The sequence below is a fragment of the Cyprinodon tularosa genome, unplaced genomic scaffold (assembly GCF_016077235.1).
Source record: "Cyprinodon tularosa strain WSP-4 unplaced genomic scaffold, ASM1607723v1 ctg315, whole genome shotgun sequence".
In the NCBI taxonomy this organism is placed as follows: Eukaryota; Metazoa; Chordata; class Actinopteri; order Cyprinodontiformes; family Cyprinodontidae; genus Cyprinodon; species Cyprinodon tularosa.
The window spans coordinates 185,382-213,035 of NW_024039025.1; the positions used below are offsets into that span (position 1 = coordinate 185,382).

Below are 27,654 nucleotides of genomic sequence, written 5' to 3' on the forward strand. Positions count from 1 at the left end.
TGCAACGAGATGTAAAAAGAACAGCACAACCGAAAGACATGGTACGAGACATACAATAAAGCAACACCTTGAAACTATCGCTGAAGTCACTTTTAATGTGTTTCCTTTGATGCAATTTGTATTTTGTGTGCAAACACAATGAATTACATCAGTATTGTAGCACTGCATACATAGTGAAGATGAGAGTGCGCTTATGTGTGTTTGTTTGACTCTACACAGGAAGGGTAAGTCTGTTTAGACAACATGGGAGGAATCCTGGTGGGGGGTTCTGCGTCTGCTAAGACGACTCCCCTCAATGCCATCTGTTTCAAGTAAATTATTTAGATAAGTATAGATGAAAATATTACCACCAAAAACATTCTTAATGGATTTTAAAAGGAAGATTATGCCCATAAATCATTAATTTAATAAATTATAACAGTTACCTTCAAACAAACTTTCATAATTGCTAAATTAAATTAATACTTCAGGATGTTTGAACTGCTAATAGGTTATAAGATGTTCATATCTTACCAGCAGTAGATAATGGATTGGGATCTTTCTTTAGTAAAATAAACAGACTGTAACTATAGTTTGAAACTCAGACGTAAGTAGTCCTTGAGTCACTGAATAAAAGAATCCAGACTCAACCTGAACTTGGGCCATAAGGACTTGAGAATTGACTTTGACTCTCCATCTGTGGATTGAGTCAATATTTTATTAATAGTAAAACAAAGCCATTATTGGAGGTACAGATGAAAAAAAAACTCTCACCAGTAAGATTTAAATATAAATTTTTAAACGCAAATTTAGTTTTCGATGCCTAAAATAATGAGAATTTTTTTTATTTTAGTTTTTTAGTCAATCAGACTTGACCTGGATTTCCCCTGGAAGTCTTGAGTCCTTAGTTGGACCTCAGTGACTTCAGACTGAACTTTTTGACTGAACTTTTGTTAAAATCTCTAATCTCTAAAATCTCTATCATAAAAAAACCTAAATCAATCCTAACTCTAAAACACTATAGCATTAATGCTAATGCAACGTTATACACCTTTAAAAAATTGCTGCATTTAAACTTGATGTCTTGCTTTTTAAAATCAGTATCCAGTGAGTATCTATTCAGGTAGATGGAGGTAGAAGGCTGTTTTAACTGAATTAATGGATTCCAACTAATCTGGGTTTAGTATTTCTACTGTAGTGCTGTTTTCTTCTACCACCAACACTATGGTAAGAGGTGCAAACAGAAAATATATCAAATTAAATACTCTAGAAACCTCTTATAGTCCACTAATAGCCTGATATTCCTGTAATTTCTATTAGTAAAACATAAAAAAAATTATTTTTTATGGTGTGAAACCAGAGCATTTAAACCCTGATCTATTCTGAAGCTTCCTTGTGCTAGGGAGACAACCCTGGCTCAAAACAACTATTCAAAGAGAACCTGTAGACGAGAGAGCAAGAGTCCATTCGCTCTAGAAATCAATCAGTTTCTCAAGCGGCTTACAGCCCACCCCCATCCCCCCTTCATGGAGTGCAGCGAGGAATGAAGAACCCTGGGAATTAATCAGGGGATCTACATCATTGAGTGGGAAATGTCTGATAACTATTCCTACTCCAATTTGATTCCAGTGAATGAATTGATGTTTCTGATGGGGTCTTACCTTTGACAAAAGTGAACTGAGGAGCAAAGAGAAATGAGGTGTCTTTGTCTGTCTGAAAAAAACGCCATAGGGTGGACAGTCATGGATCAGACCTCTCAAAATAAAGACAACAAGCTGAGTGAGGGATCTTTTTCATTCCCAGTTCTTAGCTCCCTGTATATAGACAACATGTTTATCTGTCTGCTAATATCCAGTATATACCTAAGGGCCAGTCTCCTCTTTCCACCTCCTGCATCTGAGAATCCACCAAACAGCTGGTTGCCATGGCTCCAGATTTCTGTGCACCAATCAGAGACTGTTTTGCTCAGGGTAAGGAGAAGAGGGCTACACCAGCAGTCTGGTTAAAAAAAAAAACACAAAACAGGGATATTAAAAGAGATTAGTGAACACTCAGACTGATACAACAAAGCCTTAACAAATATCACAGAGCAGATTAACAGAAATTTGTTTTTTGTCTCATTTCACCGATATATTAAATGATCTATTGTACATCATCTGTATTCCTTCTGTCTTGTCCATGTTCTGGAATGTAATTAAAGCATACATTTATCATGTCGAGAAAATAATGTACAATCTTCTCTCTTTGCTGAATACATTAAATTTATGAAAGAATCAAAATCACAAAGATTTTGAAGTAACAAAGGGCTCTGAATGTTGTTTTGATGAATGAAAGGCTTATTATGTTACAAGGGAGCTCCCTCTGCTGGTGGTAGGGGGCAATTGAAGTATAAATGGCATACATGGAACATTTAGGTTCACTAAAAAAACTTTCACAAACAACACTAGAACATTTATTAAGAACTAAGGCAGCAGAGCAATACAAGTAAAATAGAACAGTGAAGAGGAAGGAAAATAATACATTGTGAACGGATCAAAAATCTTAGAATGTGTCTGTATTAGAGGCAAAAATAATCAATCTATAAATAAAAATCCCTTCAAAAGTTATTAAAAATTGGACAGGGTTATAACAATAATAAGTTGTTATCTTCTTTTAATTTTTTAAATTAGTTTTCAGTAGTGCCAACCTCTACACATTAGTGCTGAAGTTCCTGCTATCTTCCTAGTTGATTGAATCTTTTACTGTTTATTTTAACAGTAATCTTTAATTATCCTCCCATATTTGTTTGTTGTTCTTTGTATGGCTCAGTGTTGATGTGTCCCTTCTGCTCTGCTGCTACCTTCTGCTCTGCTGCTAAACTCCCAGATTGTCTATAAGGTCAATAAAATAAGAAGAACTGCAGGAGGAACATCTCCCTGTCCTTTTTTAAAAGCTAATTTGTTTTGACACTGCAAGGTGACAAGAACAATTGTTCTGTTAACATGAGCTATCAGGTCAGACCCCTCAACAGAGAAACAATAATAACCACCAATCTTCCAAAGCGCTGTACTATTGTAATATTAGGACTCTTGCTCCATTTGACTTCAGTTTGGTTTATTTATAAAGAATCAATTTACAACAACTTATTTCGAGACACTTGACCACAAAAAACAAACAGATCCTGTTCACATTACTGCAATCAAACCTTTATTATAGTGAGAAATAACAGGTGAAGATAGAACAACAGGAAGCAGTGGCGTAGGAAGCGGGGGGGACGGGGGGGACATGTCCCCCCCAATATAAAAGCCAGGTAGATATGTCCCCCCCAAAAATTGTACCGCAAAATATTAGATTTTGACATTTTTTTAACTAGCGTGCTTTTATTTTGAAGGCGCAGCATAGCGTTACGTCACTGTACTCCCCCTCCCCTCTCTGAACTGCTGAGTGTTTGAGCACTCAGTCAGCAGGGAGGGAAACGGCGACACAGAAATCAGAAACTTGTGAAAGAGGTAAAATAGTCTGTCGGGATGCTGCTATGAATATTGCCCATTTATAACGTTTTGTTTTTAGTTCACTTTCATATATAGAAACTGAATCTTTTTGGTTTAGTCATCTTAGTCTTGTACGGAAGAGGATTAGGGCCACTGGAAAAAAAAAGTTAACTGATTTTTACATTTTTTTTTTAGTTTAACATGGGGGGAAAAGTCAGAATTCTGACTTTAATCTCAGAATTCTGACTTTTTTCTTCTGACTTTTTTCTCAGAATTCTGACTTTAATCTCAGAATTCTGACTTTTTTCTCAGAAATCTGACAGATGATTAATATTTCTAATCAATTTACAGTGTTTTTATTTTTTTTCGGGGGGTACTTATACAGATACATAAAAACAAGTAGGTCTAACTAAAAAATAACCAGAATATATGTTTAGAGTAAAGATTGACTAGTGTTTACACAAGCACACAATTTCAAATCTGCTGAGCTTGCTGTGCAAGAAAATGTAAAATATACGTATAAAGAAATATAACAGGAAGTACTGCTAAAACATAAACTAAATGTTAAATAATGTAGATATTGGTTTAAAAAATTCTTCAGATTTGGAAATTTGGAAGGAATACATAATTTTGAAATTAATCAACAAATCTGGTAAAAAAAAAACAACAAAAAGAAATAAAAAATAAAAGTTGCACTTTTTTACTTGAGGAATTTGTTGAATAACTTCATAATTATGAGTTTAACTAGTTGGTGGTAATGCTACACTTCTCTGCTTCCTGTCCTGCTCATAAAAGGTAAACATTATAAACCCACCATCCATTTTCTACATTATTTGGAAAACACAACACAAATGTAATATAACAAAAGTATGTTTAAAAACAAACATGTTAGCATCCAGCCATAGCCATGTCTGTTTTAGAGACTAGCTCTCTTCTGCTCCTCCATTAATGAGGGGACCCCGCGGGCACGTAAAAAGTTGCCTAATTCCGTCATTTTCCACCAATGTGTCACTGGCCACCTCAAACAACTCACATCTTTGTCAGTGAAGCTGAATGCTCCACATCTCTTCCTTCATGGTGACCATCTACATTAAGATCCAAAATTCTGAGATTAAAGTCAGAATTCTGAGAAAAAAAAGTCAGAATTCTGACCTTTTTCCCGTATTAAACTGAAATGAAATTTAAAAATCACTTAACTTTTTTTTTTTTTTTCAGTGGCCCTAATCCTCTTCCGTAGTCTTGGGATGATCACTCATCCAATATTTAACTGCTAACTTTCTCTAGACGTTTGCTACGCTAGCCAAAATGTTTTTTTTTTTTATATATATCTCATTTCAGTACAATGCCACCACCAACTAAAAGGCTTAAACAGCAGTAGGACTGACTCAGATTTTTTTAAAAAGAGAAAGGTCAGTGTGAGTTACAGTCACCTAACACAACTTGTGTTGAAATTAGCCCGATCTGGGCGTGCGTTTAACGAGGATTTTTTTATTTTTTGCGTGGTTTTGATTCGCCGAAATTGACAGATGTTATACCTGCCGCGCTCCTGATCGTTAGTTAAAACCACAGGGAGAATTAATTTTAATTCTTAGCAGCGGCGGTCGCATTGGTTGTGCAGCAGTCCACTGCACAACCACTAATTAACCAACTAATTAACTTCTGCACCTTTATTTCCTCAAATAAACTGCTGGCTCCTCTTTTTAGACGATAAACAGATTAACACAACATTGACAACTCTGTAGTTTTCTCTGTTCTGTACTGCAAACTGGAATTAAAGGCGCCATTTCTACCAAAGGTCTTGACAGACTGGCGACCTGTCTAGGGTGTACCCCGCACCAGCACCTCCTGACCCCACTAAGGGACAGGGTGTACAGAAAATGGAAGGATGGATGGATTTCTACCAAAGGTTGATAATGCGTTTTTGAACCAGATGCTTCAAAGCGCCCTGTCCATAATTCTTCAACACACTGTCAGCTCCCTCTGTCAGTCAACCTATATAAATTCATTTTTGACCATTATTGCAAGTTTGACAAAATAAAACATATCAAACTTTGCACATGTGTGGCTTAGTGAATTGTTTTTAATCAAACTGAAATATTTGATTTTCTAGTGTGATGCAGACACTAAATATGCTAAGGGTTGAAGCCCTTGAAAGACATCTCCCTTTGCTTAATAAAAGACTCCAGTCATTTTGTTTGGTGATATGCTCACATCTTATGAACAAATGCATTATGTAAATTTTAAATGCATTATTTTTGCAAACACATTTATAAAGGAATAAAGTAAAAGATTAAATAGCCTTTTTTTTTAAGTAGCATACTTAAGATATGTTTCTGTTGAATACGAATCTCAGATTTCCGACATGTGTCCCCCCCAATAGTAAACATATTCCTACGCCCTTGACAGGAAGCATACTTAAACAGAACCAGACCCAGTAGGGGGATTTAATATAAATCAGTATTAAAATAGAAAAAAAGTCCCAGCAAATGTCATCTAAAGGCAATTAACATGACAATTTTTATACAGAAACATGTAACAGAAGTCAACACAAACACAGAATCAAATCTAAACACAAACATCCAATTAGATCCTATTTACAACATGGTGAGGATAAATTCAGTTTATCATGGCATTCAGAGAAACGTCTTCAATCCAAGGAAGCTCAGCCAATCACATCCAGTCGTCAAATTTGCTGCAGTCCCTCCTCTTGAGCAATAAAGTGAGATGGGAGCACCAATGAAACAAAAAATAGGCAATGGATCATCATTTGAAATATTAGGTGAACAAAAAGCTCTTTGCTCTGAAAACCTCAGATATGGCATTCGAAAAATTTAAAAAAGAAAAAAAAAATCCACTGGACTTTGCTTCCAAGTTTGAAGACATTTTGCTTCCCATCCAGGAAGCTTTTTCATTTCAAAATGTCAGAATTAGCATTGAGTTAGAGGCTTTCTATAGTAGCCCAAAACAAAGCCATGTTTAGGCTCAGAAAACAAATTAAACCGTTCCCAGCAGCTGTTGAAAAAAAAGGTTCATATCTCAATATCAGTTTAAGCAGAAAATACAACTTAATTGTTCCATCATTGTAAAAAAAAAAAAAAAAAAAGTCGAAGGGAACTATCATTAACAGTTTCTGTGCCAGGATATATCATCTACCATAATTGTTTTAGTATTATGTCTTTACTACAGGGGCTAATACATTGGCCAGGACCAGTTCTACAGGGAACCTGGCCCCTGTTAGCCCACCTGCCTGGAACTGCCCCTGCAGCAAAGCATCTGATTCTGTTCTCACTAAATCAAGGGTTCCCACAACTAAAGCAAACTGGGGACTCCCAAAAAATAAATATAGTTACTATATATGTATTTATAAACCAAAATTACTTATATTCAATGTTATATATGTTTTGAATTACATTAAATTTTTTTTTCATATATTAATTATCTTATGGGGCATTTAATTATTTAATTGTGAATTTTACCCAATCAATGCCAAGTTTTATTTTTCATATTTGAATCATGTACAGCGTTAGCTAAACAAATAAATGAGTATGTCTTTGTAAATTCTCAGTCATTGGGGTTATGGCAAATACAAACAGGCTGACTCAGTTTACTGCAGATAAAAATAAGTGACACAGAGATTTTGCCTGAAAACAATCTGTCCTACTGAATCAATCAATCTATCTATCTATCTATCTATCTATCTATCTATCTATCGATTATTTTGCAAATCTATTCATCTGTTGATTTTTTTTTTTTTGGTTAATCGATTAGTAATCAGATAGCAAAAGGTTCCTGAAAGAAGGCGTAAAACAAAATGAAACCAGTGAAACAAAACCCTTTCTGTTTGAGGACTTCTGGACAGAGCATATTGACAGATGAAAAAGTTTTTTTTTTTTTTTTATCTTAAATGCTAAATGTTCACACATTTTACTTTACAATTTCGGTATAATTGCTGCTTTAGGGGAGTTGCTCTCTCAGGTAAAGGCATCAGAGTCTCTGTTCTTCAGTTAATTAATTAATCAATTACTAAATTAGTTATGGATCCAATGAATTGTTTCAGCCCTAATACACACACACACATATATGTATATATATATACATATATAGATAGATAGATAGATAGATAGATAGATAGATAGATAGATAGATAGATAGATAGATTTATTTATGTATAAAAATATCAGCGCAGTTTTCTGCGTTGACAACTGAAAGCCACCAGATGGCGTGATAAAATGTCCTTAAATCCAAAACAGAACAGCTTCACCTGCCAACTTTCTCTTATTAAAAGTTCTGATACTGTTGAGGCCCATCAAGTTTTACTTCGTTCGTGTCAACTCTAAAAACCTGAGTGTTTTAAAAAGTAAAAATATAATAAGATTGTATTTTTTTTTTTTTTTTGGTAGTTTTTTGGCGCAAAGAAACATTCTATTCGATTTAACAATATGATATATGTTCATAATTTCCAGGGTAATTTGGCTTTGTAGGATGGAAGTGGTTTACCTGTGGGTGGGAGGGGCCCCCGGTGTCAGGATCAGGTCCCTGTGGCTCCTGCTGCTGATCCCTATCAGCTGACGTCAGGAGAAATGGCGGAGCAGGATGGCAGCGACACCTCTCCTCCGGAGTCCCAAGGTGAGCTCTCAAGCTGAGACGACTTTAAACTTTTACAAAGACTTTTAACTTGCATGCGCTTCCTTTCAGCTGCGCGGCAGCGCTTACCTGAGCCGCTGGTTCTTCTTATTTTCCCTTTCGCTGTTTTTAAACCGTGACTTGCAGGGAAACAGGAGTTCTCCACCGGCTCGATCACGGGAATAGGATTAAAATATCTATCAACCAACTCACCCAACCGGTCGCTGTACTTTAACACGACCCGTTCTTCTTTACTCAACTTCAGTCCCTTTGATTGAACTTTATTTTTTTATAATAAACCACATTGTGCGCTCCTCCTGTACACTAACACCTGTTGCTGACATTTTGTCAGCTGTTCTCAGTCAGCGCGTCTTTCCTTCCTGTGTCACAGGTGGATTGTTAGAAATAATTGAGGGCTTTTTATTTTTCACTATAGGGAATAATAAACCATAAAATAGGCTACGGAAGAGGATTAGGGCCACTGAAAGAAAGTTCACTGATTTAAAAATATAATTTCTGTTTAATATGTGAAAAAGGCGAGAATTCTGACTTTTTTTCCACAGAATTCTGACTTTTTTCTCAGAATTCTGACTTTTTTTCTCAGAATTCTGACCTTTTCTCAGAATTCTGACTTTTTTCTCAGAATTCTGAATTTAAACTCAGAATTTTGGCTTTTTTCCCCTCAGAATTCTGACTTTTCCCTCAGAATTCTGACTTTTTTCCTCAGAAAAAAAGTTAACTGATTTTAAGATATAATTTCTGTTTAATATGGGGAAACAAATTCAGAATTCTGGCTTTTTCCCCTCAGAATTCTGAGTTTAATCTCAGAATGTTGGATCTTAATGTAGATGGGCACCATGAAGGAAGAGATGTGGGAGCACTCAGCTTCACTGACAAAGATGTGAGTTGCTTGAGAGGGCCAGTGACACATTGGTGGAAAATCATGGAATTAGGTGACTTTTGTACGTGCCGAAGGGGTCCCCAGTGATGCTATTTCATTAATGGAAGAGCAGAAGGTGATTACAAGAGAGCTAGTTTAGTCTCTAAAACAGACATGGGTACGGCTTGTTGCTAACATGTTTGTTAGCTGTCAGAATTCAGTCAGAATTCTGAGATTAAAGTCAGAATTCTCAAAGAAAAAGCCAGAGTTCTGAGAAAAAAGCCAGAATTCTGACTTTTTTTCTTGTATCATACAGAAATAACATTATAAATCATTTAACTTTTTTTATGTTTTCAGTGGCCCTAATCCTCCTCCGTAATATAATGTCTCAGTTTGAACGAGCCTCATGTTAATTTTACCCCTGTTTTTAAAAAATACACCTTAAACCAAAGGAAAGCTGTTTGTTCCTTGGACTAAAAAAGTTGGATAACTGAAAGAAAGTAAAAATTATCTTGTGTAAGAGATTGTTTATTTAAAGGGAGTGAGAAGCACTGATATTTTTTTTATTACTAAAAAGAAACAAGCTTATTTTTCCTCCATTAATAGCCACACCCCCAGTCTAATAAGGCTTGAGCAGGTGCTGTTTATCTATTGTTGGTCTACTACCTGCTGTGACTTCGTGATTGGGATTTGGCTTTGTCTTCTGCAATTTCTAATGATGACCAAACATTTTATGTTTGAAGGGATTTGATAACACTTTCAGGGCTTTGCAATAGTATGGACAGTATTATCTTATAGTATAAATATTCTTCCCATCAGATCCTCAAATTCTGGAGCATTGCTGAACTATTGATTTCATACCAAAAACTCAAACAGGATTTTACTTTGAATTGCTCCCGCTTTTGCAAAGTTTTGGTTAATTAGACTTTTTTTTTTTTTCATATCCCCCCTGCAATTTTTCCACTAATTGAAATGTATTTAAATACACATTAACATGAATTCAACACACTGTAGTAAACAGATAAATGGAGGCAGAAGATATTTTACAGTTCATCTTCTAAGGTAACACTGATGTTCTGGTGCAAATATGTTCAATAATATGACAAAAGCAAATGCAGTTGTCATACTCTGCATTTTGCTGCAGCATACTATGAATGTATTGTTAAAAATATAAAAGGTTTACATTTGTCTTGTTAAAGAGGAATATTAGAATTTCTGTTCATTTTTATATCTCTCACTCTGAGGAACAATGGTGTACTTTGTCTGAAATTCACATTTTTACTATTAAAACATCAACTTATTTATTTCTGTGCTACCTTTTGATGATGTGTAATTTTATAATTGTAATTAATTTAATTTTAGCATTATTAGAAAAGTTTCTTTGTCTTGTTTGTATCCTCTAAGTAGGACAAAAATACTTTTAGATTGACAGTAAAAGGAATATTGTGATGGTTGATGCACAACAGACTTAAATCTTAAAAAAGCACTTAAATCTTTTAATTGGCCATTTTGTATAGAAAATGTCAGTTCATATGGAACCGTTGAAAAGCTTGTGTTATGTCTATAAGATATTAAAAACATAAAGCAAACACAACAGGAATTCAGTTTTCAAATTTAGCTATTTTGATTGCATCCAGAAGAACATCCCATTGATCATCACCTGCAGTTGGACCTATTTGCAAATCCTTTTTCTAAATGTTTAACATTGGATCTTTCACAAGTTTCTGTGCAATTTGTTTCAACATAGTATTTTATTTACTTTTTAGAGACATCTTAAATGTAGGTTATTTTCATTTTTTTTTTCCATTTTCACTTTATATGAAAAAAAAAAAAAAAATGCCCCAGTACCAAATTAGGTAATGGTAAATTAGGTAAAATGAAATAAAAGAGCTGCCTTTTACAGTTGCCTTTTGTATCTCTGCTTCTGTCTTCTTGAACCCCAGTCAGCCTCGGCAGATGGCCGCTCACACTGTGGCTGGTTCTGCTGGAGGTTTCTTCCTGTTAAAAGGGAGTTTTTCCTCTCCACTGTCGCTAAAAACATGCTTAGTGTGAGGGATTGCCTTCTAGTCAATGAGTCGATGCAGTCAACTGGTTTTCCTTAGATAGAAAACTTTTAATCACTTTGAATCAAAGTCAAACCGTCTTACATTTTTACAGAGCGAAACTTTGCTACTAAATCTGTTTGTAGCTAAAAGTGAATTGTTGTGGGCCAAAGTCAATCTAATTTTAATTTAAACTTCCACTGTAAAAAAAAAAAGCCCAAAAATAATCTGATTCACACTCAAAACTTCTTACTTATCTTTTAACAAAGTAAATAAAGATAATAAACTATAACTACAACATCTTGGTTTTATATGTAGCAAGTTTGGTGTTCATCCAACAAGAAACTGAGAAGTTAGCGATGTTTAGATTGAAATAAATCCTTGTTGACCCCTACTGTGTCATTCTGTCACAGTTTGGTATAACATGTGAAATTTGGAATTCATTCTTGAGATTTAAAATTTGAAATGGTGTTATCTATTTGGTTATAAAAATACAGTTTTCTTATCCTAAACCACAAGTTTTTATATGTATTTTTTTCAGCCCTGCTTCTTTACACACTGTAATTACACACACTAAGCAGCAGACAGATGCATGGGCATATCTAAATAACGGTTTGTCCAATCAGGGACCTTCATACATCTTTGGACAGGTTGCATTCAACAGAATCCAATGATCCAACAGAACAAGCTCTTTGTTGAATAATAAGCTGTTGATTGGATATATTCCAGAATTTATTCAGATGAAAATATCTTTGATGAAAAACGATTTGAAGATAGATCAGATTTGATGTGCTTTGCTTGGTTTTGCTGGCGTTTTTGGTTGACTTTGTTGAGTGGTCAGCCACACAAGATCAGTGTTTTGCAATGAGTTCTATTTTGGCTGATTCAGGGTCTTGTTGGCTTTTATTAGCAATGTATCATTGGGCAATGCTGTGTGTGTTGTTAAAACCAGGCCCACCAACATGTAAACTTGGTTATTTAAATGGTTTTTGGCAATCTGAGAGCTTTTTGGCACTGTGTTGGAGCTGTGGTCAGTGGATATTAGAATGAAGTAGATAGTCTAGAAGAGGAGTCTCAGATGAAGATCTAGAGACATAAGTGTGTGTCAGTCTCAGGTTTGGTTGGCTTATTATTGCTGCAAAAGGGGCGGTCGACTTAAAAGGGGAAAGAAAATCTTGACACATGCTGTAGGTCTTGGCAGGAGGGAGCCAGCAGAACCACATAATAATAATAATAATAAATCCAATTTGTACCGCACTTTTCATTAACAAAAATCTCAAAGTGCTACACAGTGCAAATAAAATCAAAGATAAAAATCAACATCATAAAAATCATGTGGAGGCAGAATAGGCTTGCTTAAATAAAAAAGTCTTCAAGCCTCTTTTAAAATCAATCAGTGGTTGTGGAGCTCTCAGATGATCTGGGAGAGAGTTCCAGAGACTGGGGGCAGCGACAGCGAAGGCCCGATCTCCCATGGACCTTAATCTGGAGAGAGGAAGGTGAAGGAAGTTGCAGTCTTGTGATCGAAGAGATCTGGTGGATGAATGTGGAGTGAGAAGGTCCTTCAGATAATCCGGTGAGGATCCGTTTAAACACTGATGGGTGATGAGCGCGATTTTGTATTGAATTCTGCAGGTGATGGGAAGCCAGTGAAGGTCATGCAGAATAGGTGTAATATGGGCAGATTTGCAGGCCCTCAAGAGAATCCTGGCTGCGCTGTTTTGAATGTATTGGAGCTTCTGAAGATGTTTTTTATGGATTCCAACAAACAGAGAGTTGCAGTAGTCTAACCTGGAGGAGACAAATGCATGAACAAGAGTCTCAGCATCAGAAAAAGAAAGAAACGGACGAATTTTGGAGATATTACGAAGATGAAGGAAACAGTTTTGAAACAGATGCTTAATGTGATTTTCAAAAGTAAGTTGAGAATCCATTCTAACTCCAAGATTTGTAACTAAGGTGGAAAAGGGGATGTCTTGTCCAGAAAAGAAAACAGTCGTCATAGTTGAAGATTGAACCTGGTGAGGTTTCACATCAACAGTGAAAAGCAGGGAGAAAAATTAGCTGGGCCCCAAACCAGACCCCATCTGGCCCTTGGCTGTGACTAGAAATCCTGTCCATAAAGGTTATGAACAGGACTGTTAACACGACTAAGGGCAGCCCTGCGGGAGCTCGGCTTAATGCCGTCACTGGACCTAATTTCTGCTCAGCTTGTACAGTAGGGTCGAGTATTGGAATATGTGTACAATACCTGTCACGATACTTGAATCACAGTACAGTATTATAACGATATTGCAATATCACTTTATATTGAGATATTTTACCCAGCTGTCAAAGATAAAAAAGCAAGTGCTGTATATGTTCTTCAGTATATGATAAGTTGGGGTTTGATTTAGTCCACGTCGTCTACTGTGACTGCCTCAATTACAGAAATGATGCTGCATCGCCCAAAAAACACAATATAGTGCCAGTTGCCTATAATTTAATGGTTTGTAAAGGAAATGTTGCATAAAAACAGACTTTACACTTCATTCTTTTATCTATATACCTTGGTTTTTCTTTGCGTCTGACTGTCTTCTTCCTCCGTAATGCATTTATTATTTCTGCCAGGAAGGAAACGTTTGTGTGTTTGTCTCTCTGTGTACTGGATAACTTACAAATTTATGGACAGATTAGAGCAATCTAATAAATTCTGGCTGGATAGAGGAATTTTTAAAACATTCTCTAACATTTTGAGATGCGGATATTTGGTGGAACAAGCAGTTCACCACTAAACCAGAGGGTGGCAGCAGTGACTATTGACAGCCTCAGCATCAGACTCAAAAAATACGGAGGTATTTTATCGAAAATACAAACACAAGAAAAGGGAACATTGTTGGTTTGCAAGCCGGATCGATTGGAAACTTGTAAATGGATTTTATGGAATAATTTTTTTTTTTACAAGAGGTGTGCCTCATACCAAGAAACGATTTATTTAAATTTGGTAATAATCCAGATAATGTGCAAGTTTAAACTATAGGCGTAAGTCATAATTTGTTACTTTTCCCCTTAATTCTTATAGCCTCTTTTTCTTTCCATCCCTGTAGCTTCCTGTCCTCCTCCCATTCCATTCTTCTCCTTTAGTTTTTCTCTATACTCCACCCCTTCCTTGTAATTCCTCTTCCTTATTGAGTCTTCAATCTTTGTTTTTTCTGCTTTATTATTCTCCCTCTTCCCTATTTTCTTCTTTCTTTCTTTCCTTCTGTCCCTATGTCTTTCAGTTTTTGGCTCCATGCTTGTAGCCCATTCTCTATAGAAGTATTATGTATACATTAATCTTGAACTTTGGTATCTAAATCACTGAACAATCAAGCTGATATACCTATTTGATTTGAGAGTTTTCTTCCTGCTTGTGTCTGATAGCCCTGCTGAATACGGATGAGAAGGGCGTGTTGCAAAGCCTATCACAATAATTTCAGGTGTAGGCTTACAGCCCTAATTTGTCCTGCAGGGACAAAGATCAGATTGCTCGTCCATGATTGTCTTTGTGTAGCACTCTCTCAAGGGGAAACTAAGTCGCAGCTCTTAGCTCAAATTCCTTTATATCACTTATTACTGAAATAGTCTTTTTAAAAGACAAGTGAACAGACGCAATGAAATAACTACCGATAAGCATTTTGACTTTAAAAAAGTCATCAGAGTATTTGCATTGCTTTGGCTTTTTACTGTTTTTTCTTGTAACAAACAATCATAAACAATTTTTTTGCAATTGATATTTACAACATAATAATAACTGCTGATGAATTGTTAAGAAAAGAAAATATATTTTTCTGTAGTTATTTATCTTCATAAATACAAATCATTATACCTCTTATAGTGTTTTTAACATCATCCTGTTGGAATTACAACACCTTATCCCCACACCATAATGCTGCCTCCACTGTGTTTAACATTAAGGATGGTGTGTTCAAGGTGCTGTCTATTGTTGCTTCCTTATATGTAAATTGTTGTATGTGAGCTGTAGATCTCTGCAGCCCCTCCAAAGTAACAATATTAGTCAACTAAAGCTCTCAAAAAATCCTAGAAATCCTTCTCAGAGTAGTTGTTTTCGTCATAACAAAAAAGTAGATGAGCTCTATTTTGGCACTTAATTTTATTTAAGGGTTTTAATAAAGTGAAACGCAAAAAAAGAGAAAAAAAGAGACAAAAAACTAAAAACATTCTAAAAAACACAGGGGCGTAATCACTTTTGCAAGGCCTTATATTAGATACTCCAAAGCTATGCATAGTAGGAAATAGAGCTGTTACTGTTCTGAGTCATGACACCTCCCTGCTAATTATACGCTTTGCTTTATTAGCTTCTGGTTAAGTAAGTTTTCAAATCTTTTTTGGTACCTGAATTAGTCTTTAACCTTTAAACTGTAAGAATTATATTAGCATGCACACGTTCACACAGATTTTTTGATCATTTTTGACTCCAAGATGCTTTGTGGCTTATATAGCAATCTTTGTTAGTTTTCCTCCCTTCTATATTTGGTACATCGATTGAAAATAGCCTATAGAGTTGCGATCCAGTTTTTCCTGATCAGATACCTGTACTGTGTGTATTGGCTGATACTCAGTACTTCTCTGCTACTCCAGTTTGTTGAATGAATTATATGCCTTGCCATTTAAGTGAATGCATCAGACTTGACATAACATTGTTAAAAAACGGTAACAAATTAACAATTAAATTAACCAGATTTTCTTGACTATAGAGCGTACCTTTTTTTTTGAAAAAAAAAAAGGAAACTTAATGTCGTAGGGAAATCATATTTAAATGTCAAATCATTCTGATTTAAACATGTATATAAAGGCACTCTTTATTAGACGATATTGTCCCAAAATTTTGAAAATTACTATTATATATATATATATTTTTCAAAATCCTGTCTTAAAATCTGTGGTGGTGTTTTTTTTTATCTTCTGCAGGCCAGTTAGTTATACGTCACCGGCCAAATTCGGCCAATCATGTATCAACGGTCATCTGTAGATCAAAATTTTCGGTCATAGCATCTTGCTTCATATGTCGGAGCTAATATACGTAATGGTTGAAATAAGAAATAATCATTTAATTACAATTGAGTTCCATCCTAGTGTTCACGGGATGCATGTCTGTGACTTCGGCAGGCGTAGAGCTAACAGAACTGGCAGCGTTATGAGGCAGGGGCTCAAACATGTACGGCTCTAAGCCTTCTACACCAAACCAAGCTTCTGCCGCCCTGGCCTCCTCTTCCACAACAACTTCGTCCTCACTTTCCTCCTCTAAATAAAAAATGTATTATGGAGGAGACTCTTCCATGACCTCTGACACAAAACTCTCCTCCTCTTGCATGTTTCTGCTGTCCATAGAGTTCCTTGATAGTGTCGTTTCTAAGTCACCAATTTAGTGCTACTTGGTCCCAATGGAATTCCCATTGGGAACCTACTAGCACTAAGCTAACTGGTTAGCAAGATGCTTCCGAGGAGCCGGCTACAATCAAACTTGCTTGCGACCCTTGCGCCACAACAATCCCGCCCTCTTAATAAACAACCAATCAAATTCACTTTATTCACTGGTGTAAAGTCGTGGACTACTCGGCAGAACTCGGAAATGCAACGGTTGGAACAGTCGCTTTCCTATGACTTGAAATATATAAGCGTATGATGTGAACGTTGTAATGCTGCGTTCACACCAAACTCAGCAGGAGCAGCAAAAACGTGTCTGCTGCTTTATTTTTGATGCTTGTACAAGTTTAGTTCTGAGGCGCTGCAGGCACCACAATAATAAAAGCAAACATATTTTACTGGCAGGTTTCAGCAGTTTAAGTTAATTTAGGCGTTAATAAACTGTTTCAGAGGAGTGATAATCAGCAATGTGTCTGTCTACCTGCCAGCTCCCACATCAGCTTCTCTGACTGGTTGATGCAGCGCGTCGAGCAGCTAAAGTTCAGCGCGTCAGATGCTTAAACACTCCCGACGCGTTGCTTCAGCTACTCAGATGCGCTGCGCCTGCTGCTCAAAACGCACTGCGGGACCTTTTGCTGAGCCTTGTTGCGCGTCAACCATTGACTTAGCATGTAAACGAGCTGCTCCTGCTGTGTTTGGTGTGAACGCAGCTTAAGCGTCTATCTACTCGGCTGTCTCCCACCAAACCTTTAGGGGGAGCTCTACATATCACCCCTAGAGTAGGGACAAAGAAGAATGCTAGCTCTGGTTAGCTAGTTGGCTCACAGCAGTAGGAGCTTCTATTGAAAGATGGGGCTTTGTTGGCTCTTTATTTCAGCTCTGCAGGAGTTGAGCCCAGTCTCCTCATTAGTTCTGCAGCTTAAATGACACAAATAAGTCTCGCCTGCTGCTTGCATGTTCTGGTGCTAAATTAAAATTAGCCTCTTATTCTTTGATTTCCAATTTTGACTTCCCCCTCTGGCGGTTAGGAAATATCAACAGAAAAGCTACATCCTCTTATAAGCTGCATAGCTTATAAGAAGATGTCTTCCAACTATATTTTCCGGCATATGGTCGGAAAATATGGTAGCTTAAAATATTAATTAAAAAATAGATTTTGGCACCAATGATCAACCGGAGCAATTTATAACCTTTCAGTTCTCCCAGAATCTTTACATTTTTTATTTTAAATGCCCAGTCCGTCGACCATAAAAATAAACTGTTTAATATTAGTAAGGAAGAATCAACAGCAGAGTGCCTAACCATCTGTTTGTGGTGTGGTATTTGTTATTAAAAATATAAGAAACAGCATGGAAATATGGGAATACATAAAAGGAACTGTTTTATACAGAGATTCATGTTTGTTTAATTTATTGTTAATTTATTTTGACAGAGAATTTAAGCTGAATTTAAGTTTTGGAAATACTTTTGGATTGTAAATAAATTCCTGCTGTGCCTGCCTGAACGGAAGCTTTGTGTCTGAGCTTCTTTCATTCAGCTGTTTTAAGGCAACATATTTATGGTGTTTCCGTAAAAGTTCAAAAAATATCCACTGGACTTGGTTTCCAAGATTTGAAGACGTTCCGCCACCTCTCCAGGAAGCTTTCTCAATTCAAGTCAAGTCAAGTCAGCTTTTATTGTCACTTTCTTCATATGTACAAGACATACAAGGGAAATGAAATTACGTTTACTCTCTACAATATACAAATATACAAGACTGACATTTAAAAACTGACAAAGTGCGGGACATGACAGGTAACAGTGGTAAGATAAATATAAATATAAAGTATAGACATTACAATAAAAAGCAATAAAAACAGCAGCAATAGTTTGTTCCAGGCTGAGGTAGTGCAGGTAAGGTGCAGTCTCTGGTACAGTGTATGTGTGTGTGTGTGTGTGTGTGTGTGTGTGTCTGGATCCGCAGTGAGTTTGAGTCTTATATAGACAAGGCCTTGTATACAATTGTTTTTTTTTCTGTAAATCTCTCAAAAGGTTGGACCAACACGTGTCTTTGAATAGTGTGAATTTACACAAACTGCACAGCCATCTAGCAGGAACCAACTCATGGCTGTTTTCTGTTGTAGTGAACTAACTTGTTTTCTCTTTAAATGAAAGACGTGGGTGGAGCCATGAACCATGTGCTCTCTGGACTCCTTCCAAAGAAATGTCTCCAGTGCTTTGAAGTTATAGCATCAGAAACTGCATTCATTGCTACGCTGTCTACCTGTCCCACTACTACTCCTGCACTGTGTCACCGGTCCACGTGCTGCTGTTGTCAGGGAAACCCATTACGTTGAACAGGCTCATCTTCCACTACCGGATCTGCCCTAAATATTTTATTAATTCTCCTGACCCCTTTTTATCCCCCTCTTTCCTGGGTTTGCATCTTCGTACAGTAGAAGAAATGTTCTGTGATGTCATTTTCCTTACAAATGTGTACATTAGACCTAACCAGTGGGGGGGTGGAGTGGGGGAAAGCTAAGAGAGCAGAGGCAGCAACCTATTGAAGAGTGCAGGAGTCAGTTGTGTGTTTCTTAAGGACCTTCATCATGTGGATTAAGTTTTCTCCTCTAAGCCACACCAGGAGTGCTCATCCTCATCCTCACTCTCTCTCTGTGCCAGGCTCACTGGTACAGCGCTCCGTTTGTCTCCTGCTTCCGACTCCTTCATCCGCACTGCACTGGGCTTATTCTTGACTCATCATTTTTGCCTTTCTTTGGCTTTCCTCAACATTTTCACCTTTTAGTCTATCCTCTTGTTAGCCTGTTAGCTTTAAGGTACCCCGATGAGCATTGATGTTTGTATTTACCTGTATAATGTCTACATCATCCTGAAGAGGATACCTTTTAAGGGGTGACTCTGACCTCCACACTCCTCTGCCACAATTCCTTAGCAACTTTGGGTGGGGTGGGATGGCCAGGGCTCGGGTGAGTTAGCCCCGAGGCACCAGCTGCTGCAACAGGGCAGGCAATGCCGGATAGGAAAGCAGCAGGAGGAGGCGGAGGAAGTGGCTCATCCAGAGACAAGTGGAGGCTGAGGAAGAGAAACAGTCGGCTGACGATACAACCACTGTTTACCATCACCGAGGAAGAGGAGGTACAGAGACAGAGGAAGGCTGGCAGGAGGAAGAAACAAGGTATGAAGGAAATGAGGCTGAAGGCTATTTTGTGTCATTAGGCAAGTTTGGTTGTGCATAAATTTACCTAAATTAGGGTCATTATCTAGGACACAGAGTTTATAATTAAGCAGAGGAAAGTCACGCTTCTCTAGAGAGTCAGGGCTGCAGGGGGACGGAAAATTAACGCATCAAAGTTTTCTGGACTTTTTTTTTCTTGTTATATATTTGTACTTAAAATGAAGATGTTGCACTGTGTTTTATCGCTCAGCATGGTTTGGTTCCTCCTGCACTTTGCAGACACATTTGTTGCACAGGGCCTGGGATAATGGACAGTTTTGTTTGTGCAAGAAAAAAAATTCAGCTGAGGATGCAAGATTAGGTCCAGACAAGGACGGCAGAGATGAGAGCGAAGGTGCACTGAGCTTCACTTGCGTATGTGGCTATAACACATTGGTAAGCTCAGAGGTCTATCAACACGTCAGCATGGGAATGCAGTCGCAGCCGTAAGAAATATGCAGTGCTGGGACTTTCCCTTTAAACTTGGCTGGTCTTCAAAGCTTAAGTGTTACTTTTTTTGAAGAAGCTGGATCGACAGCTTTTACCTGTTTCTGTGGAAACTTGTGGTCAGATGGCAGCTAGGAGACTGTAACAAGGAAAACAAGGAAGAATTATTTATTTAGAGACTTTGATGTTTTATAAGTCTAAAACAAGACTGTATCAAATGCTGTAACTGCTAAGAAAGGATGCCTTCCACATGTGAAATATTTAACTTAATTTTATATTCTTTGCCTCTGCACTTATATACTGTAGATTATTTGCTTTAATGTGTGATCCTTTTAAGCTTTGAATTGTCTCTCTGTAGCCATACCTTCAGTTGTTCATGTCTAATTTGAACATAAGTTATTGCAGTTTTCTTATGAAGCAACTCACTTGAACCTTCAATAATGGATGAAAATAAGGGGAATGAACTCTGTAGAGATGGCTGTGAATCGTTGCACTGAAATTAGCAAAAGTTCACTCATCTCTTCTTTGAGTAATATTGATTCAGTTTATTTACAAACCTTTTCATACCCACTTTCTTCTTCCTCAGAAATGTATTGCTTCTGTGAAACTTTTGGTTATGGCATTGTTTGCTTTCTTAACAGTCTATATGAAGATATAAAAGGCTAAATACAGTGAAAGCTTATTTTAAAAATCTGTTAGATGGATGGAAAATGTAAACATGCACCCAGAACAAATTCATGTGTCCCAACCATTTTCCAGATGTGAATTCACTTGAAAGTGAACAGGAAAATGTTAAAATTGCTTTTTACTCACTCTCCATCCTTTTACTGGTCTTGTCGATTTCGCGAACAAGAATAGGCAAACCTTTTAGTGAACCCCCAACACACTTTCATCTGTAAATGCTGCAAAGTAGGATTCATAAAAGTGAATTTAAGTTGTTTCAATTCAGTTATGTCCTGCCATTTTGTGGTCTATCAGAAACAAAATCTCAATAAGATGTTTATAATTATAAGGTATAACCTATATCTTTCATTATATATTGAAGGTTAAACCTGCTCAGCCTGTATAAAATCTATTTAAAGGTATAGTGGAGGATTTTCACGAATTTTTGAAAGACACACCCTCCCCACTTAAAAAAAAAACAAACCACATGCACAACCCTTTACCCGCTCCCAAGATGGAACGCCACTTAAACGTGTGTGAAAGCATACTCAAGCCTATTTCTCCTCGTTCATGTTCTGTTTAAAAGTTGCTGTTTGCATCCCTTATACAAGCTTGCTTTCCAAAAGAAGATTTGCAATTTTTCCCACTATGTCAGACTTACCACTTAAGTGAAAATGGGGACCAGCACGTAGGACAGCCTTACGTAAACATATCACCAGAATGATTGACAAATAGGAGGACCACTTATTTTGATGATGCACCTGGAAAAGGAGCATCCACTATACCTTTAACGTGACCTGTACGTTTAGTGTCACAAAATTTGTATATGTTTCCAAAGTGGCTGTGCTCCCTGTACCACCAAATATAATACTGTCCCTTATTAAGTAGTAATATGAGATGTTCTATAACAAAGATAGGATAACGACATTTCAGCAGGATTGTTGCTTTATGTGCGACCCCAGCATTTTTTCTTCCAATTGAGCTGAAATATGTCTGCACATGGAAACAAACATAAAAGTCCCTGTTCTTCCACCTTTCATCCAAACCTGAAAGCCCATCCTAGATCTATAAAGGAATGCTTCCAACCCTGCCCCCTTTGCCTCTCTGTTGGTTGGAGGTTATAGTTTGGCTTAGCATTAGCAACAGCTAATCCTCTCAGGCTTCAGGGAAGGAAGGAGCTGCACACTGTGCCTGCCTGTTACCCACTAGCCTGGACGGCAGAGCATTAATCGCCAACTCTGACCGTTTAATCTGACCGGCGATAAATGCAGATAGACTGGGGGCGGGGAGGCCGTGTAGAGAAGCAGACACAGAGAGCAAGAGGAGGGAGGAGCAGATTAAACAGTCACACTCACTTATATCTCTCTGTCATACATTCCCATGCAAAATGCATAAACACATGCACAGATGCACACTGGGACAAAAGGACTTGGACCTAGGAGTCAGCAGCCATGACACCAACTGACCTCGCTCATTTTTCATTCTAAATAAAGAGTGGGATGGGATTGTTTTTATTTTGGCTTCTACCTGGAGTTTGGGATCCTTATTTTAGCCCAAATTCTGCCATGAAGAATGTTTTCAGGAAGTAGGAACCCAGCTCTCGGCCCTTTGATTCATCTAGCTGGAGTGGACTGCCCATTCAGGGTCACAGATCACTCGCTTCGATTGACACATCTAAAATTATGAACAGCTCAGGTAAATCTTTGTTGTTTGGCCATTCCGGAGGGTCTGGGTTAAATAATTTACCTTGCATTTTTATATTGAAAAAAAGAAATGTGGAAAAGAGGTATTAAAGGCATGCTCTTTAGGATAAGGTTGGGTTATAGTATGATCGGAACTACAAAAATGCAAACATGTTTTTCTCCATATTATAATTTTAGTCCTTAAAGAAAATCAATATCCTTATAAAATTTTGTGTTTTTACATAATTTACAATATCAAATTTCAGGGCTTGTGGGGGAAAGTAAACCTTGTACCTCAAGTAAAGAAAGACATGTATTTCTTCTACATACAAATACTGTTTGGTCATAGTGAGATGATGTTCAGGTACATTTTAATATGAAATGATAGACCGATGGGAGGTTTGACCAACTTAGTGATTTTTACAAGACAAAACAAATACAGCTGAGGATACAGCAACCGAATATAATTTTCTTGAAAGAAATCTTGAAATGTGGTGTTTAGTTAACTTAAATTGTCAGTTTAGACATCTAAAAAATAGTGTGATTAAATCCAGGTCTTTCTGCTCAGTACCCAGAGTTCTAAAAAAGCCCTTTCTCCATTGTGTTGTGTAATGTAGTTCATTGCATAACCGAAATAGCTGAATTATTTTATATATTTTTTTAATGTTCAAAGTTTAAGGGCAGCAATGACAGGTAAACCTAGTTATAGCCTTTATTGTTAGTAGGTACAATGAGCCTGTGTTGGACATTTACTATGTTTGCGAATGCTGTTAAACAGCTGGCCAGTATGGACAAGCAAATATAATTCAGGATATCTGACATTTGTTGACTTAATGTCCTATGCAACAGATGGGTGATCAGTTGAAACAATAGGGGTCAATGATTACTTCTAAATACACTTTTTTTTTTAACCATAACTATGTTTTTTTGTGTGTGTTTCAAATGGCAAAGGGGAATATCTTGGCTCTTATTTATCAATTGCCTTCTGTTTATCAGAAATCGGGTTTCAGGGGGTAATGAGTCAAAGAGGGAAAACCTGATATCCCCTTACTATCTAGACAGGCGGGAAATAGAACTGATGTGCTTTATGATCTACAAATAAAAGTTTATGCCTGAAACATTTGAAAAGGTGAAATTAAATTTTTTAATTTATAATTTATTTTGTCCATCCATCCATCCATCCATCCATCCATCCATCCATCCATCCATCCATCCATCCATCCATCCATCCATCCATCCATCCATCCATCCATCCATCCATCCATCCATCCATCCATCCATCCATCCATCCATCCATCCATCCATCCATCCATCCGATGGGAAGCTTTACGCCTCTTCCCAAAGTTATGTATGTGAATCTGTTTCCAACAGCAGAGTTGGTATGCACCTTGATAAGTTGAGTGCATTGCACCTAACAAAGCTGAGCATCCTGTTCTGCATGCTGCACCAAACATGATTTTTTTAAAAATATATGTGCGGCAGTCTTTAACTTCTTGGTGCGTTCGCTCATCAAACGGAATTTTTTTTTCTTTCTTTTTTTTTTTTTGGGCTTCCTAATCCTGTTGAAACTATTAGATTGGGACTGACTTTTCCAAACCTAAATACCTTAATACAGGGCTCTTTAATGTTTTCCAGACCAAGGACCCCTAAACTGATTGCAAGATGGAGCAGGGACCCCTAAATATATATATATATATATACAGTATATAACATGCAATTGTGTTAAATCAAACTGGTCCTATAGTCCCTCTATTACATATGGAGTAATGCAACAAAAGTAATTTCACCCTGGGATTATTAAAGTATTTCTGATTCTGATTCCTGGTTGATGGGACAGGTGCTGTGAATGAAACGGCGCCCAACTTGAAAGGGCTCCTGTGTGTTGTTGAATGTGTGCATTGATGATTGAAAGACATCTACTGCCTCCATTTATCTGTTAATTACAGTGTTTTGAATTCATGTTAATGTGTGTTTAAAGACATTTCAATTAGTGGAAAAAATTTCAGGGGGGAATATAAAATAAAAGTTGAATCAAATGTAACCTGTTGAAGACCTCCACCTTAATACATACATCATACTGTAGTCAAGTGCCTGCCTGGAAAACTTAGTACTAGTTTTTGTCTTGTAAAAATCATTATCTAATGAAGTTTAGGGGTCTAACAAAGAATGTGTCATCCCTGGTGAAAACAAAGCTTAAGGAGCACAGTTTTTTATTAATTAAAACAAAAGTAGCTTTATAAAACCCTTTGAACTATAAAAATGCCCAATCGTTTAAGGGTTTTACAGATTTCATAATGAAAGCTATATAGGAATATATTTAATATATTTTCTATAAATAGAAGGCTTCTATGGAAGAGCTGAATCAGCTGAAACATTTTTATCCTATCTGGCTCAGGCCTTTCCTTCTTCTGAAGGGAATGCATTTGAATAGGGCACCGAACAATGCTTAATCAAAGCTCTGGAAATCCATAAAACTAGGGTGGTTTGCTGTGTTTCTTTATATCAGACTTGGAATTGCCCTCAGATATGTGATTATGTACACTTAATTATTAATTATTAAGCATAAAGCAATTTTTTTTATCTCAAGTCAAGATAGATGACATTACATGGATGGAAGTCAAATATTGCGCTGTGGGAAATGATCCTTTCCTGTTTGAACAGATCTTTTATTTAAGGAAAAATGATTTTCAAGTCCTGGTGCTGCTTTTCTTGTTGCAACAATAGTCATTAAGACCACATCCACCCGAGGAAGTGCAGACCTGTAAGCGCTTGTGTACACACCTCTGCAGCTGCCCCATAGACAGTGACATACAATACCCTGACAACTATGACCTCATGTCTTTTTCTTTTTTTCCATTCTGGTTGTAAGTCATTGTAAAACAATAAGCCTGCTGTGAGGCGGAGCCAGCAATGTTTGGTTTATAGCTTTTAGTTTAGTTTAGCTTCATTTATTTGTTTTTTACTACCTAAAAAGCAAGATATTACAACAACTTCAAAAGCAGAAAAGTAATAAATAGATGTGACAGCATGGTAGGAACCAGTACTGCTTAAACTATTAAGTAGACCATACTAATACAATTAGAAATTCAAATATTATAAAAACATATATTAGTATAGGTTAAAAATATTATTAAAACTAATAAAAAAGCTAAGATAACATTTCTAAATACAATGAAACAAGCAGTTCTATTAGATGTTAAAACTGGTTAAAGAAAGGAAGAACAATATTTCATATAAGAAGGGTGATTCTCCTGTCTAGTAATGTTTAAGTAATTTTTAAAACCAATCAGTAATTCAACTGTTATGTGTCTCACTTTATCTACAAGAAACTGATTTCAAGTATATTTAGCCACTTTACAGTCTTTGTTTTGGATGTATGACATTATCCAGGAACGGGGGAATAGATCAGGAGCTCAGAGAAACTTTGTCAAACATTAGAGATTTGCCACTGGTGAAGTCAGATATGAGATCTGAACTTTGCTCCTCTTCCACTTGTGTTATGTGTAATTACTTAACAAGCCGTCATGTTCCTGAAAAGATAGGAGGCTGATAATATTGTAGTCTTTCATTTGAGTCAGAATTAGTGGAAGCTGTTGGATTGTGATTTTTTCCTCCTTCTAAAATATTTCTGTGAAATTCCTTTAGTAATATTCAGGGGCGTTGCTAGGCACAAAGCTTTACTGGGGCACTGGCCCCCTACTGCATATGCCCCTCCTTCCATACATAAATACAGACAAGCACACTGCCCAACCCTGATACATTCCTACCAAAATTACCAGTTGAGATATTGAGTATAAGAGCATATTTGTTTTAACAAACATGAACATTTTCAACATTGCTGCTATAAAAAATAAGACATCAACAACTTTGACAAATAAAAAGTTTCCTTATACACATTCTGAAGTAATCATTAATTCCTAGGTTACAGAGTTTTAGTTCGGGGGAAAGTTTAACTCATCCTGAGCTAAGTTTTCCTTTTATTTTTTGAGCATTAAAGTGTACCTCCTATTTATCATTTTTGCAAAGCGGTCAATCACTTGTCACTCAGCTTAGAAAGTTCTTCCTTTTCAACTGATAAAATAGAAAGATGATGGAGCTTGTCTTGTCCCATTGTGCACCTCAGCCAAGTGTGGATCCTTCTCAACACACTGAATGACCTTTCACAACTCCAGCTGTAGACTGACATTGTGAGGGAGATCTGGATGACCTGCGTTAGTGTTGGGAATATGATGTTATCAAGCAAGTTGAAAACACACTGCATATCCTTGATGACAAGGCCTTCTTTTTTAACCAGGAAAAGCTCAAACCATTTTGAATTAAATGAACGTTTTTTTACTCCACATTTGTGCTGTTGATGGTAGGACAACTTCACTTGTTTAGGACCATCATGCTTTCCCCCTAAGTGACTAATGTCTCCTTCTTGTTTGTGGAAGCTGGTTGTTGCTCCCTCATCACCTTCATGGTCGTGTCTCTCCTGTCCTTCACCTGTCTCTTGCCTGTCAGTCTCGCCTCCTCCTCCCTTTCCTACTCCAGCACCTGCATTCTCATTTTTCTACAGCAAACATTAAAAAAACGTAAATTTATAATTATGTAAATATCTATCATATTGCTTATAACGTCCCTAATGTAACTGCTTAGCTTAAATCACTTATTCATTACGGGACCTTACCTCCCTCTCTCATCTTGTTTTACTGCTTCCTTGTCTCTGCTTCGTGTGAGGAATTTCCTGATATCCATCTACAAACCAATGCAGTAATTTTCAGTTAGTAGCCTATAAATCATTTGGTTTCACTGGGAAAATAATAAAATTGACAGGTAAGAAACGTTACCAGAACTAAAAATGGGTCGTGGCCGTACAGTGTCCCATCCAACTCAGTTGAGAGCAGCGTGTTAATTTACCTGTGAGCCTGCACTTGCTGTGCATTTGAGTAGAAATATACGTCTCCTTCCGTTGGAATTATCTAAATTGATGCATTAAAAAAATTTAATACTGTTGCAAATATTCATGAGATTTATACTGGGCCGGGGCACAGCCCATTTATACTGGGGCACGTGCCCCAGTAAATGGGGTCTGGTGACGCCCATGGTAATATTTATACTTAATCCCAGTGCCTTTGTCTGGCAGTTATTCAGAAAGAGGTGAACCAGTTTTTAGGCTTAGGGGCAATAATTTTTTTGACAAAAAAGTCAGATTTATTTTAGGATGATTTTTATTTTTCGCTGATAAATTTATAGAATAAAGCAAAAA

At 37.0% G+C, this 27,654-nt stretch overlaps 1 protein-coding gene across 10 annotated transcripts in view; it reads left to right on the top strand.

Annotated features, from left to right (window-relative positions):
• The first annotated feature begins 7,940 nt into the window (after positions 1 to 7,940).
• The window catches only part of si:ch73-217b7.1 (ensconsin), a 40,677-nt gene continuing 20,963 nt past the window's right edge, over positions 7,941 to 27,654 (top strand). For 2 of the 10 annotated variants that reach the window (XM_038292678.1, XM_038292681.1), the window contains exon 1: positions 19,370 to 19,575. In XM_038292678.1, coding sequence (XP_038148606.1) covers positions 19,410 to 19,575 — 166 coding nt within the window. In that variant the 5' untranslated portion in view covers positions 19,370 to 19,409. Of the gene's footprint in view, positions 8,076 to 19,369; positions 19,576 to 22,125; positions 22,420 to 27,654 lie in introns of those variants that run through there. The other 8 variants (XM_038292680.1, XM_038292685.1, XM_038292682.1 and 5 more) reach the window with 6 other exon arrangements.